We start from the raw sequence: 12849 nt of genomic DNA, 5'->3' as shown, positions 1-12849 counted from the left end.
ACAACCGTTTCAATGCACTCGCTTGTGAAACTTTCGGCAGAAAGTACGAATTCATGATTCAACTTTCGTCCTATGTACAGCCGGCCGTGCACCTTCGCGTCGTCGTCTCCGCGTGAATTATACGCTCGCAGAAGTCGTAGAGACTGCCGGGTAACGGAGTTTTCCTGTAACTCGTGCTGCCTTTGCCATCGATAATCGAGCCAGCAACTCGAGGCAACCGCTCGAAGGGAGAGCTATTCCCCCTCTTAATAAGATATTCTTTCCTCTGTCGTGCCGGGGGCGACGTTTTCCTCCGCGGGGGAAGTTGCTTCGTCGATTCCGGAAGTGGAAGGCAATGTAACTCCGATGCGGCACGTATACGTATAATTCTCTTACGAACTTCGTATTTCCTGGCCGGTGTTCCGAAAGCAGTGGAGAAGCTCCGAGCGCGTCGTCGACGAAAACATATAACAGCGGGAGGCCACGTCCGCCATCTCGTATTCGGAGTACTTTCGTTGCCTTTAAAACGCGTACCAAGGTAATTTCATGAAGCTTCTCTCGCATCTTCATTTTACTTGGGTATTCCTCCCCACCCGATTGTTTCACTTTGGTGGCGGTGTTGCTGCGTGACACCAGAAACAGCGATCGCGAAATACGAATAGTTTGTGATATCTCCTGGGCGTCGTTCATTTGCAAAGGGCTTGGGAGCTTTAACCCGCGTAGTTCTACGTGTATGGATTTTATCGAGTTTCGAATGGCGAGGGGAAATAGCCGCGTTATCCCATAACCGGCGACGTAAACTCGGAAAACACAGCTTCATAATTTGACACGTAACATTTGCGGATACCATTAAAGCCACGATCCGATACTCTACCTCCCACCCCGCCCACCTCCCTTGGACCGCGCTTTCAATGCGTTAATTAAAATTTTCACTTCGGGTTTACAGCGATAACAGTACACAGTCTCGTGTAGCATGTTGAAAGGGGTCACACGATGCGTAAAATACGCGTCGGGACTGGCGTATCAAAGGAACAACGCGTCCATCATCAACGATAAAAACCATTAGATTAATTCTGTATAATGTGATATCGCGGAACGCTGTTATTCGCGTACGAAAAGCCGGCGGCGATGTCGGGTGAAAATGGGGGATTGGGGGTCACATTAATGGAAGGGTAATCAGAAAAATGGATTTTCGAGTTGACCCCGTCCACAACATTTTCCTGTATTAACGTGAAAGCCATGTTCGGCTAGAAACAAGTGTCGTGCAAATAAGCAACCCCTGTCGTCGATAATGGACGAAGGATTTTTAGCCCCGCGAGCGCGGGAAAACCGTAAATGTAAATTTATGGTCCGTACCGGTGTTTCTGTGACAGCCTCGTCACGTATAACTAATATGCCTGACAATTGAAATGTTTAATATCGGTCAACGTGTTGGAAAGAGCCGTGCATTTTCGAAATATTCGCCTTTTTATGCGATATTCGTTTGTAGTTGATATATTAATCGAACGACGAGCCAACGCTCGCCAAACAAAGGATCGATTGGCACGCGAAGAAGAATATGTATGTTCTCTCGTTTGAGAGCGAGGAAATTTGAACAAGCACTCGCGAATGAAATCGTACAATGTGTACAGCATGACTCTTACGAAATGATTGATGTTGTTCCCTTCGAATCTCGGAGATTCCTGATGGAATCTTTCTTTTCACTGCGTACTTCAGGATTTTAAATTATACAGATCGCAACAAAAATCTTTCCATATCGATCGATGCTTTCTAAAATTCTAGAAAACGTGTCCTTAACATTCAGTTTCATCGATCTAAGGAGGTATAAAAATTTGGGGTTCCGATGGAAGTTTTAAATTCGACGTTTCCACTACTTCGGTCTTTCTTAAATCTACCCAGCCTGGTCGACGAATCGAAAGAAGTTTGTTCAACTGGATAAAAGTTCGCTTGTCTCTGTAAAAGGCTACCAATGCAGTTTATCACAGACATTTAACAAATATTCTGCATTGTTTACCACACAGCGTTCGCCAAAATGGCATAGCTTCGCTCATCGAAGACAATCGGCTGTTTGCCAAGAATCACCCTGTATATTTTACTCGCGTCTTCGCTGTTGTGTTGGAGGCAATCTGCCATGGCGTCCATCGAGATCGTCAGCCCGATTCCATTCGATCGTCGTTACCCGTGCTCGTTATTCTCTCGTTAGTCCGAATGCTCCAGATCGAAGCTAGCCAGCCGTAGTGTTTCGATCAGTGAACCGGACTCGGTGAACCGAATTCAATTATATGACTTGGTCCCAAAGCGACTACCGCGAATGTCCTCCTGGAGCGTGTATAATAGTCGTGTTGTTGGTTGTTTGCGATTAAAACACGCCAGCCGAAAAGTCACGCATGGCTGAGCTTTGCTAACAAATTTTTGCCGGGTGCCAGTTAATTGGACCCATCGCGTCATTAATTATCGACGTCTGCGGCTCGACGTGTAAACAACAGTCTAGCTGGTCTGACGTTTTGCGGAAAAATCAACCACATCTCTCTCTCTCTCCCCCCCCCCCCCCCTCTCTCTTTCCCTCTTTCTCTTCACCTTCGAGGATTATTCGATTTCTCTGCAGGAAAAAAGCTCGATCACGCGATCAAATAATTTTGAAAAAGGGGATTACTGGGAAAAATCGAAGAGCAGAGGATCGAGTCGACTAGTAATAACCTTCTCCAAGAGCGATATCGACACAAGCTTTAACTGGAAGATATAAGTGGTTCGGTCGAAGGTTCCTCGGGGCGAACGCAACGAAAACTCCTCTTCCAATCTCATAAGTCACGCCACGAGAAGGATTGCTCATTCTTGAAGCGCCTCTTTTGTCCCCTTTTGTTTTCTACCTTCGCCGTATCATGCTGAGAGCGAAGCGAGAAAGAGAGAGACAGAGAGAGAGAGAGAGAGAAAGAGAGTGGAAGAAGTTTGAAACGGGAAAAATAATTGTTTGCCGATCGAAGGAGCGAAATCTGCGACAACGGAGGGTCTGCAGAAGAAAAGAAGCCCTCGAGAGAAAGAGGAGACCACCTCCGGGATACACGAGCCTGATACAGGATCGAGCGAATCCTTATTTTCGTTTACACCGCAAATAACTGCGAGGCTGTTCGCACAGACCACTGACCATGATCGTCGTCGGTTAATTGCGGTTCTTATATACGAACCTCGGCTGAACTTGGAAAACAGAGGGTGGCAATGTTCGACCAAGGGGATGGATCGGTGTGTATAGAGATGGTCGCGAAGAGGAGGTGGTTTCGGTACTGCAATGTAGGACGAGACTTTAATCTCGTCGTAATGGGGAAACGCAATTTTCCTGCAGTCCGTTGCCAACGAGGTCGTTTCCTTAGATCGATCTACTTTATACGAGCGCGATCCTTCGCCCCGTCCACTCGTCGCTCGTTTCGGAATCTCTTTGACGCGCGACAGCCCCTCTGACGAAAAAGACGAAGTACCAGGTGAAAGGAGGGGAGGGGAAGACCATGGGATACACAGACACTCTCCTTTTGCTCTTTTATTCGGTGTCGACCATGTGCAGATCGTGTCCCGTCCTCATTGCAGTTTCTCCTGCGTTAGACTCTAATGTGTACTTTATGTATATATACGGAACGAACGATCGATCGATTTCTATCAATAATGTAGGCATATTGGATTCAGAACTACGACCGGAGAAGGGTCCATTGAATTTCCGATATGTACTTACTCATGGTTGAACGTAATATAGTCACGATCGTGATGGGTGGTATCGTTAACCGATCGGGTAAAAGTGGCGGATAAGTGCGATCAACGATCGTCGTAATCGTTTATGTATCCGACTTGCGCTGATTGCTAATTCTTTGGAAAGATTTATCGTCGTTCATTATACTATTCGCAATATTTTTGACTATTTTTGTCGTATCTTAATCCTACATTTTGTAACTCTAATAACGTATACATTTTGAAAATTCTTGAATTGTTAATCGATACTCTTTCCATTTTCCTCGGAATCTTTACCACGTTTCAGCTTCGTACTCTCATTTTTTTCTTTTTTGTTCTTCTTCTCGCTTTTCGTTTTCTGTCTGCTCATCATTGCCCTCGTGGGAGCATGTCACGTACTATTTACTGCAGCGGCAAGGTCTACGCGGCTATGTAATATAACGGGAGTAGCTGTTATCGTATGAAGAACGGGATATAAGAATAACAATCAGGAACGGAAGAAAAATTGAGCAAACTTTATAGACGTCTCGTCGAGATGACGGAGAAATTGCCCGATCCTTTTTAACCTTGTCATTATTTCTTCTCCGACGAGCACGATACGATTTCCCATCAGGAATCGATCTTCCATTCCGCTCTTTGAGCCACAAGGACGATCTCTTGAAAAAATATTGCTTTAATAACGATACAATCTTCGGTAGACTAACATTTGATACGAAACGTAAGCACGTTCGTTCTGTTTGGTTAAAGGACTGGATCTATTTGAGCACAGCAAGCTTCGCGTAATAGTGATTCGATCTTTTATTAAACACTTGTTATATCTTCTATATAAGTTGGCACGAGTTGTGAAATTTAGACTCCTGTAACTGCATGGTCCTCGTCTTGTCCCTGATGTATTAAAACAACGTTTATCAAGAGGAAAGAAAGGTTTAAATCTTTAAATAGATTAAAACAGCTTCGCCGAAGCAGGAAATAATTTTTCGTGGGTTCTCGAGAATAAAAAAGAAGAAGAATGAAGTATAACAATGTAACGTAACTGAGAGCAGTTCGTTGAAAAGAGCGGGCTTAATAGGAAAACTTAGTTGCCACGAGCCGACCAAACGAACCGAGAAAATTCAAATTCCCGCGGGTCTCTCGCTCTGCCGCGTCACATATCACCCGCCAAGATTTTTCCTCCTTGATGGAAACTTGGGGCCACGGTAGAAGCCGTATCGTTCTTGAAATAGCCGCTGGCCAGGAAGCCGAGACTCAAAGTTCTCCCGACCACTTTTTCCTTTGTGGTATCATTGGCGTGTCTCAAACGGTTCAACAAGGTTTTATCCCGCCCACTCCTGTGGGTGATTTCGTGCTCTACCCCTTTCTACTATTTTAACCGACGTCATACCCGAGGTAAACGAAATTAAAAGAGGAGGTAAGTTTTTGCGAAGTACGTGAACTACCCATGAGGGAAGAGAGGCGCAATAGCGGTGTGGTGATGGTGATGGTGGTAAAAAGGAGTGATGAAATGAGGAAAGACAGAGGAGATCCTATCTTCTGCGAAGAAAGATGTGCTCTCCCTCTCTTTTCATAAAAGTGCCACGAATGCCTGCCGGCAGAACAGACTTGACCTTTGTGCTCGGCAACATTATTAAGTCCTTTGGAGCGCGTAAAGGGCCAACGGAAGCAGCGAGGGTGCTTCAGGGGGAATTAGAGAAGACATTCGAAACGAAATAACTTCAAAATTCTTCGTTGGACCGAGTGGGGCAAGCCGGAAAGGAAGATGGTTACGCCGGAAGAATCCGTCTGATCTCGCTGCAGACACGATTGCCTTTTACCTTCCTCTGTGTTCTTCTCTGCGATTCTGTGCAGCGATTGCACTCTCCCGGTGATATTATTTCGTCGCAATTTTTCGGAAATTCGCTGCCAAAGACTCGGCAACAAGAAGACTTAACAAGACGCGCTGACTCGAGCGTGGAATTACCTCTCGCCCTGGAGTCCAATGTGAATAACGCGGCCGATCCTTCTCTTTTTTTCGTACCGCCCCCAGTTAATTCTTTTTCTCGTCATTAGCAGGTTATTTCAAATATTCTGCAACGCGAAACAGCTATCGATGTTCCTTTAGTAGTTACGCCTCGGCGGCTATCATATTTTCTTCCTCCCATCGCGTCGTTACTCTTCCCAGCCAGTTTCTGTACTCGGCGAGTGTGCGCTAACACTGGTTAAGAATTACACGAAATTGCACTGTCGCCTAAGGCTACGGGAATGGAATATCGAGAGACGCGAATTTGCATTGGATTAACGAGCCGCCCCCGGACGAAGATACGAAACAAAGGGAAATAAAATATTGGCTGGCGTCGCTGTCGGCTATCTGGCCCTCGCATGTTGTACATTTGCGATCTAACAAAGATCAACGCGCGCGAAACGATACATCGCGTGAAAAACATTTCACCGCCGGTAATAGAGAAGATGAAAGTGACTTCCATTTGCACCCGTTCTCCGAATAAATGTTCACCCTTCTGACATACGACTCTCGTTATAATCCCAAATGCTCTTTTTTAACCACGCGTATGAACGTATATTTGTTTTCGTGCGTTTTTGTAGATACCGAACCATCTGGTCTGGCTGTGCTTCTTCTACTTGATGTTCCATTCGCTCCTCAATCTGATGGGTGAACTGTTACATTTTGCTGATCGAAATTTCTACTGCGACTGGTGGAACGCGGATAACATCGACACCTTCTGGAGGACATGGAATATGCCTGTACATCGGTGGGCCGTGCGGTAAGTATCACTGATACGATGTTCCGGGCGCCACAATACGCTGGATTTCGATCGTGCGACGACCAGCCACCGTTTGGTCGAGTAAACGATCTTGCGCACACCCTATTTGGTTCGATCGAAAAATACCGGTATAAAAGGTTAGATCGTAGATTGCTACGATTCGAAATGGAGCCACCGTTTACGTTTAAGCGATAGCCTAGGCTAGATTACACCATTTTGATTCTATCTCGCAGCAGGCTGCTAGCATACCTACAATTTTGAGGTTTTAAGATGTTGAATCTTGTATTGTTTCGTGACAGTTAATCGTGTTATTTCGCTGAAAAGTATAGATTTGGTAAAACTTGAAGTTCGTGTAACGTTGCAAATACGGGCTATAGTAATTTGCAGATTTTTACGATTAACGATATAGTATAGAGACATAATTTAGCTTCGAGTCAAAAGATAGCTACTTCGAGTTATTTCTAGTAAAATCGATAGTATGATCAAACTTGCATTAAGATTCAGAAGAAGATGTCGCGTTTAATCGAACGCGTTGCAGTACTTCAAATAGCTTTGCAAATTGTCATTTCGAGCTTGAGCGCGCAGAAATTATGAAACTTAGCTTTCCTGGCGAATAGTTCCGCAGTAGACGGTGTAAATGGTAGGAGCGAGGCGTGATACATAAAGGTAGATCGGCGAGGAGAGGTAAAAGAAAGAAAACAATATCCAGTCGCGAGTCGTACTTTTGATCGAGCTTCTTTTCGCCTAAGCGGCTAAACTTCGTTAACGAGTGTGTCCTGCTTTAAGGAATATTTAATTACATTTTTCGCGAGAACCCGGGACCTGTCTGGTCTCCGAATAGGAAGAGAAATTTCCGCGAATCAGAGACTTCCCCCGTAACCTGTACACCATCCCTCGGACCGCCGCCTCTTTCAACCCCTGTGGAAACTGCTCTGCGGCTAATTGTTTTAGCTTCTACCGTGCACTCCCACCTTTTCTCTACACCCTTCTATATATATAACCGCTGCCACTCTAAGTAGTACTTTTAATGTCTGTGTAACTGGAAAGGGTGTCGGACGGCGGCTGCTGTTTGAAAACTATTCTGCCGCAAAATGGAACTACCTGCAGATCTGTGCACGTCGAAATCTTCTGTTTTAACGTTCATTTCGGAAAATTAATTCGTAGCCGCGTTTACGCGCGTAACACCGACCATCGATGTCACTTTAAATTAGTTTCTATTTTAAACCATTGCTATTTCCATTTTGCCCGAATCATACACGACTGTTACAGGGTAGTTGAATCGTTGTGTAACAAATGAAATATTCACATCTGTACACGTCAAAAACTAATTTCAATCGAGAACAATTAGGCGTGATATTCAAATCCCAGTATATAGAATTTTGTAGTACGTGATTTCATACGTTTTCGATATGGAATCACGTTTTGGTACTCTGACGATTGTTCGAAGGTTGAATATCCTTTTTTTTTCCAGTCACCTATCGTCAAGTTCAAACTTAGTATTTACGATTTTCCAAGAACTTCTGGATAAATCTTGTTCAGAGTACACTGTCAGATAAGCGCGAGCTTACGCTCTGTTGGCACTTTTTATTCCCATACGTCTTACCCGTCATCGTTCCATTGGATTATGCATCGCTTGCTCAATACAATCAGCAAAGTTGCGAGAAACTTTCCATATAGGGCCTTCCACTTTTCCACCGGTTTTGCCGGTGCACGTGCCGCTAACAACTCGCGCCATCGCGGTGACGACGGCCGCTTTTACTTCGAAAGTAGCTCCGCGGAAAGTTTAAATCCTCGAAAAAGGTAGCCGTGGAAAAGTTGTTATTGCGGGGCCGCGGGAGACGAACGGTGTCGTGTACGTGGAAGGGTTGGAAATCCGAGGATCGAAGGGATCTCGTGAGAAACGATACACGAGAAAACAATAATTCTTTACTGTCTAAAGGTATAACTCTCAGAGGAGAGGAGGTGCACGCCTGTGCATGAAGATCGAGTGAAACGGTCGAGTTTCGACAGATACGCGACGCAGTTAATGTTCCAGGCCTGTGAACGCCTCGGTCCGAGGTAGATTAATCGGGAAAGAATCTTATTAAGTTGCAATTAACTGAATTCTATATAATTAAACCGGGCAAAAACAAAGATCTATTTCGCTGTTCGGAAACGTCGGAATCGGCGACGTTCCCAAGACTCGAATTTCATTCCCGTCCCTCGACGTTCTTCGAACTGCACCTGTGCTCCCAACTCTTCTCCGCGTTCTTCTCTTCCTTCTTCCCTCTTTTTTTTCTTCTCTGTCTGGGCCGAGATATGCAGCTGCAATTGCGAGCTGCAACTGGCACGCAGCCATGCGACCGCGGCGGCAACGAGTGGTAGAAAAGCGAGCGAAGGGCGGGGAGGGGAATGGGCGCGAGAGGTGAAAATGGAAAAGCTGCACGGAGGAGGATGGGTACAGGGAGAGGACGTAGACGGTCGCAGACGGCGGAAAGGGGGAAGGACGACTGTCGACGAAGACGACGTCTTTTCAGGTTTGTAATGGGAAAAGCCGATACGCATCGTGGTGCGCGCACTTAAGGCTGTTTATTCCCCGCGGCACTTATAATGCCTCTATAACTGGAAGATATTTCGAAGCGTCTTTTCCATGAACGACGAGAACCACGAGCAAGGGAAGTGGAGAGAAGGAGAAAGACCGAGATTGAAGGAGGAATGGTAAAAACGAAACAGAAAGAAGAAAAGGGGCCGCTATTTCGTGGAGCAACAAGGAGAGTGGACCTTTAAGGAAAGACATCTCTTCATCGCGGCGACGAAACCGTCCACGACGACAGCTTCCCACCTTTGAATTTCCTTCCTTCCTTCCTTCCGTTTCTCTCGCTCTTGTACGCCGGCTCTTTTCTTTGCGCCATTTTTTTCCTCTTCCCTCGCCGTCTTGCAGCTTTCTTCATTCCAATGCACTGCTACTGATAACCAAGCCGGCTAACGATCTCTTCCTGTCTCTCGGTGACTCGTGTCGTTCCCCTCCCCCATTCTGTGAACCGACACATACCACAGTGTCGCTATTCCGACAAACTTGCACAGCCATTGCTTTAATTTTTCGAGACGATTCCGCCCACGCTGATCCTTAAACGCCACGCTCCTTATCTACATCCTCGTTCTCCTTCGCCTCTCTCGTCCTTTTTTTAACGCTTGCGCGCGCTATTTTGCGGTACAACATTGTAATAGGGGCGACTACACGCCGAGGAGACGCTCTCTCGGGTATTTTCGCTGCACAGAGAATCGTCGAGGGAAACGAGCCAGAGAACGCCTCGATCCTTTCTATTAAACGGCCGCGTAATTTTCCTCCGTTTAATCGTGGCCAAGCTCGAAACGTTTTTGCGCGATTATTTTGGTTCCAGGCACTTGTACATTCCCATCATCGAGATCGGCTATGGGAAAACGACCGCGTCCGTCATCGTGTTCTTCATCAGCGCCTTCTTCCACGAGTACCTCGTCAGCGTGCCGTTGAAGACGTTCAAAACGTGGGCGTTCTTGGGAATGATGGGACAGGTAAAATTTACTCGTATAATATTCGACTCACGATCTAAATTATGTCTATGGAGCCGATGTTCAATCTTTTCGGCACGGTGGGAGACTATAATCACCCATCGCTGGTGCACTCGCTAGCTTCGGGAATTTTGTCCTCATATATTTGAATAAGAAAATGAAGAATAGCTGCCGAGTAGCTTTGAGAATTTATTATTAACTCTACAGAAGTCGCGAGAAATCTGTCAGTTACATAAGAAACCTTTTTACAAATATTTTTCTATAGACGCGTTGTCAAGTTTATTAATAACGAAGTGCTTTTATGTTACATATGACATTTCTACGTGTCTGTCGCTCCCGATTAGACTTTGATAGTGCAAATTTCTTAGAATGACATCGACATTTCTATATTTCTGAGATTATGACAAAATATATCCCAAACATACTAGTATTATTTATAACGATCGTCATACAGATATACGCGCATCAATGAAGGATTCTGGTCACTATATTTAAATGATTATTACAAACTTAGTTACTTTATTAGTTCATTTTTCACATTCTTTTTATATAAAAGAGGAAACATTACACCACTGCATTAAACATTGTCACTGAAGTGCATATTATTAAACTCACTGCATTTCTCAGATACACCGCAGCGGGAATTTCTAGGATCGCGATCTTCGCAGGCTTAAAACTTTGAAACGTTCATCCACGTTCAGCCAATAGGCACTCTCCTGATCCGAGCTGTACTGTACCGAAAGAGTTGAAAGAAATTTTAATCAACCAATTCCTTCGTCAAACATCCAGTCACACAAAGAACCAAAGAAATCCTCCGACACGATATCAGCTATCTCAGTCGCTCGAAAGTTTCCCGCGGAAGAATCATCTTCTCGGAAGCGATCCAACTGTCGAAGGATTAATATTAATTTGCAGTCTGCCACCCTCGATGAAGAAACTTTTTTAATTGATTTTCCAGATACCATTATCACTGATAAGTAAGAAGGTGCAGAAGCATTGCGGCGCCAGATGGGGCAATATCACAGTGTGGGCGAGTCTCATTATCGGACAACCACTTTGCATAATGATGTATTACCACGATTACGTGATAACTCACTTCGGTGAGAACCTGATCGAGGATTACTCCACGGTATAGGAAACAAGGAATCGAACGTGAAGCGAAGATTACAGAGAGGTCGGCAAGAAGAATTTCAGTCGGTGAATGAGGCAAACTCGCCACTGTTCCATCAATCGTACTTTTCCTCTTGTTTTTCACACCTCGCAGACTTTACCTTCGATCCGTGTATAAGCTATTTTTCAAACGATTCCTCGACGTTAACGGGAGTCTAAGTTTTTTATTATCTCGATCGCGAAAAAGGAACGGTGACACTTCATAAACGAAATTTTAAATCACAAGCAAATGCCTTAAGTATTATGCTTCGATTCAAGGAGTTTAGAAATTCATGCGCCTAGTTTATATCCGTATTTATGATTGTAAGCCGGTATCCAATAGGAATTATATCTCGATGTTTTTCTAGCATTGCAGTTATCCTTTTAAGGTGGATCGAGTGGGACAGTATGAATATATTACAATTCCTAGTGGATTGATACGTTAATACATCGATGTTTAACTCTGCATCATGAGAAAGTAGCCCGATTCAAGTTCGAGAATTTTACATGAACACACGATATGACGCAGTTATTATATAATTATTATTATAAGATAGGACAAAACGTCGTACGATGTATTATATTCTACTTCTTTTCTCATTCACGTGTGGTGGTGGTAATGTTCGTGGAATTGTTGCTGTAAGACTGTTGTTTACTTTGTTACAAGCGTTTTATAGATTACTGCATCTCATGTGCATCTCGTCTTCGTTGATGCTCGATCAATCGCCTTTTCATAAAGATTACGATATTATAAAGCGATGAAATTATAAAATTGAAAAGACCAAATACTGTTTGTCGCGTATCTACGCGACTGGCATTTTAATCGATGGCGTGTGCCGTGCAAAATGTATATTTTATCTTTTGAAACGATTTTATATTTGATCGCGCCCGTGCCTCATAAATCCTCGAGCATCCTTTACTTCACGAACGGCGAAACTCGCACGAACGGTGATATTATGCGTGCATTAAGACAATAATTCAGCATATTTTTTCTATTTGACGATGTTTTATTGCTTGGAAGGGAGGTAAGAGCGCATCGAGGGAATATTAGCCGTAATAAATTTATCCCGGGTGCAGTTTGCTGTTGCGTATTCGGTAAATATTTCAGGCCAACCGTTGCGTATCACGAAGGAGCAGCTGCCGAGGATTTAACGAGGCAACTTGGTGCCAGTTGTATACGAACATACGATTTTGTAGATTTCGTCCTGCGCCCCCGCTCGCGTGCTGTACGAGCGCGACTGGTTGTCGAATAAACGAGATCTTTGTTACCAGCCTCGTTAAATTTACTTCCATCCCTTCAGAGAAGATTTGATGGAAATGTCGTCGACACTGGGATAGAAAGCAAATCTGAATGTAACGATATAGTATTAATACAAAATATACCATTTGATACTTAAAACTGCAATACAAGTAGATCCGTGAGTTATAATTAGATTGTGGATTTTTATGCACTTTCTTTTATTTTTATGAACATAACTAAAGAGATGGAATTAGAATAGAAATTTGCTTCATCTACTAAATATTATAATAAATACCTTATTTTGGATATTTTATATATTATATTACATGTATTTTTGCAACTTCAAATTTCCCATATATGTATAAAACTCCGCAGTTTAATTAGTTATAACATCTCGGGGATCCAACATTTAAAAAATCTCTTTAGGCAAACCATATCAAATGAATCGAATCTGATCTCCTTAAGACGAATCCAAGACGCGTATAC

At 44.0% G+C, this 12849-nt stretch overlaps 1 protein-coding gene across 1 annotated transcript in view; it reads left to right on the top strand.

Annotated features, from left to right (window-relative positions):
- Positions 1-12394, top strand: part of LOC117231704 (diacylglycerol O-acyltransferase 1) — an 87745-nt gene extending 75351 nt beyond the window's left edge. Inside the window, exons 10-12 of the mRNA XM_033490375.1 lie at positions 6268-6446; positions 9827-9977; positions 10933-12394. Of these exons, the coding sequence (XP_033346266.1) occupies positions 6268-6446; positions 9827-9977; positions 10933-11109 (507 nt within the window). The 3' untranslated portion in view covers positions 11110-12394. The remainder of the gene's footprint in view (positions 1-6267; positions 6447-9826; positions 9978-10932) is intronic.
- Positions 12395-12849: the final 455 nt, after the last annotated feature.

Source organism: Bombus vosnesenskii, unplaced genomic scaffold (assembly GCF_011952255.1).
Source record: "Bombus vosnesenskii isolate JDL3184/JDL3185 unplaced genomic scaffold, Bvos_JDL3184-5_v1.1 scf7180000013273, whole genome shotgun sequence".
Lineage (NCBI taxonomy): Eukaryota > Metazoa > Arthropoda > Insecta > Hymenoptera > Apidae > Bombus > Bombus vosnesenskii.
This window is presented reverse-complemented; position numbering and strand designations above follow the sequence as displayed.